At 51.4% G+C, this 4698-nt stretch overlaps 1 protein-coding gene across 2 annotated transcripts in view; it reads left to right on the forward strand.

Moving 5' to 3' along the window:
- Positions 1–1709, forward strand: part of CSGALNACT1 (chondroitin sulfate N-acetylgalactosaminyltransferase 1) — a 37495-nt gene extending 35786 nt beyond the window's left edge. For both annotated transcript variants that reach the window (XM_060247858.1, XM_060247859.1), the window contains one exon: positions 574–1709. In XM_060247858.1, the coding sequence (XP_060103841.1) occupies positions 574–857 (284 nt within the window). In that variant the 3' untranslated portion in view covers positions 858–1709. The remainder of the gene's footprint in view (positions 1–573) is intronic.
- Positions 1710–4698: the final 2989 nt, after the last annotated feature.

Raw genomic sequence — 4698 nt, forward strand, 5'->3', positions numbered from 1 at the left:
GAGAAAACACAGGGTTTGGAGGAGGCTGGGGTTGGTGCCCCCACTATGCAGATGACACCCCCCTCTGCACTGCATCAGCTGAGCCCCAGGTGCAGCTCCCTGGCTGAGGCTACAGCGGAACAAGCTGGACAAACCTGCTGCTGCTGCTGCTGGGGCTGCCCCTTCTGGCCCTTCTGCAGCTGAGCCAGGCTTTTGGGACCTTCTGGTTGGGACTAGTTTGAGGCGCTCTGCATCGGGGTGCCCTTCAGCTCATGCAGAATTCCCAGGCTAGTCCATGGGGACATCCCGCATCACGAGCTGCCAGTCTGAGTTCAGTTCAAGGCACCAGTTTTAAATGTTTTTAAATGAGTGGGCTTTATGTATTTTATTGTGCTTTGTTGCTGTTTGCATTGGAAGCCACCTTGAGCTCCTGCAAGGTAGACAAGTGGCTAAGAAAGGTTTACCATAAACAAATAATTCCTCTCAACAGCTGGCTTCCAAAAAACCTTTTCTCCTGTACATTCCCCTCCCCCCAAAAACCCTTCTGCCCCAGAACTCTACTTACCGTAATTCTCCTCTGGCTTTTCTTCTTAGGAGGCTTTGATCTTGGGATCAAAGGCTGGGGCGGGGAAGACGTGCACCTGTACCGGAAATACCTCCGTAGCAACCTCCTGGTGGTCAGAAGTCCAGCCCGGGGTCTTTTCCACCTCTGGCATGAAAAGTTCTGTCCAGATGAGTTGACCCCAGAGCAATACAGGATGTGCCTCCAGTCGAAGGCTATGACCGAGGCCTCCCCTGGCCAGCTGGGCATGCTGCTCTTCAGAAAGGAAGTGGAGGCTCATCGGCACAGAAAGAAAGCCAGTGCTAAGAAGACCTGAAACCCATACCCCACCCCCCACCCCACAAAAAGTCTGGCTGGTGTCAAGATTAAAAGGGGCTTCTAAAAACCACAGCTAGAGAAACAAGATGTGCCCGTGATGGATGGACAGAAAAAAAATGTCCCAGTGACCAAAGTCCTTCCTTCCTAAGGTTTCCCCCTCTCACCTGGGTGTGCTCCACATACACAGTCGGGGTCAATACAGAAGGTACAAAGAACAACTTCAATGTTGCTCATTGTTAGGGGAAGGCAGATGACCTTTCAAGTGCACTTAACATGTGATGACATCCTATGAAGCTTTCAGTTTTATCAGAGGGGTAGGTGGGCTGGTGGTCACAAAAGACTCTCTTGAAGTCCAACCCGAGGCAGGACCTTGAAGGACAGAGGGGGTGGGGCTGAAGTGCCACGACTCCCATCCAGCTTTACCCTGACCCAGCTCCTGTCAAGCACTCTTGCATGCAGGGAGTGGCCCCATCAGAGGAGGCCCAGCAGGCTCTGGCCTTTTGCAGCCCATGCGCAGATGCCGCTGAGAAGTTCTGAAACGTCTCAAAAACAAAATGAAGAAATATGGGCAAGTTTTAACCAGAGACAATCACTTTATCTAAGAAGGAACATCTGGACCAAACCAGAGGAGCTGCAGGAAGGCAAACATTAATGGACCACCTGTGCCTTTCTCACTGGGCTGTGGCATTGGGGGGCACCATTCTCCTGTACTCGCACTGCTGCCCAGAGATATTGGGAGGAAGCTATCTTTTCTCTCGTGGGGCAAAAAGTGCACAAGGGTATCTTTTCAGGTTGGAAAAGGCATTGTTCTGTAAATATAAGTGTTTAAGAATAAAATCTGGCAAAGTTATGAGGGAAAGTTTGGGTGGTTTTTATTTCTAGAAATCATTTTGAAGGCCAGACTGTACTACTGCCTCACAACTGGAGCCCCCTCAGAAAGAGGGGAGGGCAGAGGAACACCTAAAGGGGGTGGCTAGGTCCCCCCAGCCATCGGCAAAGGAAGGAGTGGGCACAGAGAGGGGCCAGGGCCAGGTCTGAGGGTGGAGCTTGCGGAGGACAGAGACATCAGTGGGGCCCAATGCCCTAGATAGAGGCCACCCTCCAAAACATCCGTTTTCTCCGGGGGGAGGGGCTGATCTCTAGCCTGGAGACAGCTGTAATTGCAGGGCCCACCTGGAGGCTGCTGGCCTTCCTGAACTATCAGCCAGCCAGGGAACCCTATCGGCTGCCCTTGGCTTGAGACAGGACAAAGCGTCATGGGCTGCAGGTGTCTGGCAAGCAAGAGACCATAAGAGAGCAGATGGAGGCTCTTCCACACAGGGTTATTTGCTCCAGTTAGGAGGTGATTTTCTCCTCTTCCCTCCCCCCTCCTTCCCCACAGCATCCTGGTACATTTGTGCATCTCTCGGGACTTCCCCAGCTGTTCCAAACCTGCTTTGCTGCCACATTTTAGCCTGGAGAGATGACAGGAAAGCCTGGGTGGCTAATGGAGGTGGCAACATGTGGCTACTTCCCACCCCATGCCCCCACTGCCACGTCCCCTGGCCATTCCTGTGGCAGCCATGCATGCTCTCCCCTGCCACTGGGACCTTGGGGGTTGCTTGGAATCCACGAACAAACACTGTCACATCAGTATAAAGCCTTTAAGAAGGTGTGCGCTCAGAGCTCTGAATTCCCAGCCTCCATTTTAAAATGTCTCTGGCCCCTTTGGTTGCAGAGATGTACCTTTCCCCTTCTGTCTGCACAACGAAAGGGGCTACTATTTTTAAAAAAATTACAGCTGTGAATTTAGAGAATCTGATATGTATGTTGCTATAATAATATTCAACTGTGGATTTTTTTTTAAATCCTGAAATATCCCTACAGTGTGGGGAGGGGGTGGGGAGAATAGTCTTTCCTGGGGGACTGGGGCAGGGAAATTATGGGAAAACCTGTCACCCCACCGCTGGATGAGCAAGCATAGGGAAAGGACATAAGAACCTAAGAGAAGCCATGTTGGATCAGGCCAATGGCCCATCCAGTCCAACACTCAGTCACACAGTGGCCAAAAAACCCAAGTGCCATCAGGAGGTCCACCAGTGGGACCAGGACACTAGAAGCCCTCCCACTGTCCGTCCCCCCAAGCACCAAGAATACAGAGCATCACTGCCCCAGACAGAGAATTCCAACAATATGCTGTGGCTAATAGCCACGGATGGGCCTCTGCTCCAGATGTTTATCTAATTCCGTCTTGAAGCTGTCTATGCTTGCAGCCGCCACCACCTCTTGTGGCAGTGAATTCCACGTGTTAATCACCCTTTGAGTGAAGTAACTTCCTTTTATCAGTTCTAACCTGACTGTTCAGCAATTTCATTGAATGTCCACAAGTTCTTGTATTGTGAGAAAGGGAGAAAAGGACTTCTTTCTCCGTCCCATGCATAATCTTGTAAACCTCTATCATGTCACCCCGCAGTCAACGTTTCTCTAAGCTAAAGAGCCCCAAGCGTTTCAATCTTTCTTCATAGGGAAAGTGTTCCAGCCCTTTAATCATTCTAGTTGCCCTTTTCTGCACTTTTTCCAAGGCTATAGTATCTTTTTTGAAGTCCCTGCCTGTCTCCATATGGAAGAAGGCATCTCAGCCGGGCAAGAGGAAGCTGCCGGCAGAGTCTGGCGTGCACCTCAGCAGGGCTAACTTGGGAGTGCTGGTTCCAGGAAGGGAGTTTGGCAGTCGGAATTTAGATAGGGGGCACAACAAACATTTTGGAGGGATTTCCACCTCCCAGAGCTACATTAATTTTAAGGAAATCAGCCACAGGCACAGCTGCATTGTAATTGCCTGCTTAAGCAACTCTAGTAGCTTTTATTGCAATTTGCATCCTGCCCTGCCAGCCCTACCCAAGTACCCAGATAATTGTTGTAATTAACCATTTAATAAAAGTTCTGCTTCCTATTCTCAGTGTCCCTCTCTTGAACCTAGGAAATGTCAAGGCTGCTGTGACCCCACACTAGCCAGTTGCAACTGGGGGTGGTTTGGAGGGTGGGCAGGTGGGGGGGCTGTGGCCATCAAAGCAGGAAGAGCACTCTGTCCCACAAGGGGAGGGGGCCAGTCTCCGGCTCACCCTTCGTCCTCCACACCCTCAAGCTGCAGGGCCTGTTGGGACTCCGCTGCTCCGCAGGGCCCAGGAATTGCCTGGGCAAGGAGAGGAACCGACAAGGGCATAGAACGATGCGAAAGTTCCCTTTCTTTCTCTCTTTTTCTTTCTTTCTCTCTTTCAAAAAGAGGTGTGTCATATGAAAAACTGACCCAGAAAGATGGCTGACAGAGTGCCCCAACCTAGGCCTCAGCCCCAAGGCTGGTAAGTAAACAGTGTGCCTGAGAGAGATGCCAGCATGCCATGAAGAGATGTAGCAAGACCCCATGATGCCTCACCAAAGTAGCCCTGAGTCACATCAGAGGCAAATCAACTCACCGTCGGGGCCAGTTCCAGGTTTTGGGTGGCTCTGGGCTGACAGTGTCCTGGGGCCCCATCTGCCCACTACCAGGTGGCCCTCCTCAATGCAGAACCAGCTGCATCTGGGTTCAGGTGGGCACCCACACAGAGTTCAAGTCCAGGGTTGCCTTGAAGACCAACACAGCACACCTCCTCTGTGGGGCTGACACCGGCACCTTCTGCCTGATGTCTGAAATGAAACTTTGTTGGTCTTAAAGGTCCCCAGCAGGAGTCACACTTGGTTCTTCAGTTAGACACAGACACAGATGAAGAGGCAGTATATTTCCCTCCCCACGATATAATAGTAGTGGTGAAAAACAAGGCAGTCCAGTGGCTACCTGGAAAGGAGCCACAGAAGAGACACCTGGT

The sequence above is a fragment of the Heteronotia binoei genome, chromosome 10 (assembly GCF_032191835.1).
Source record: "Heteronotia binoei isolate CCM8104 ecotype False Entrance Well chromosome 10, APGP_CSIRO_Hbin_v1, whole genome shotgun sequence".
Classification (NCBI taxonomy): domain Eukaryota; kingdom Metazoa; phylum Chordata; class Lepidosauria; order Squamata; family Gekkonidae; genus Heteronotia; species Heteronotia binoei.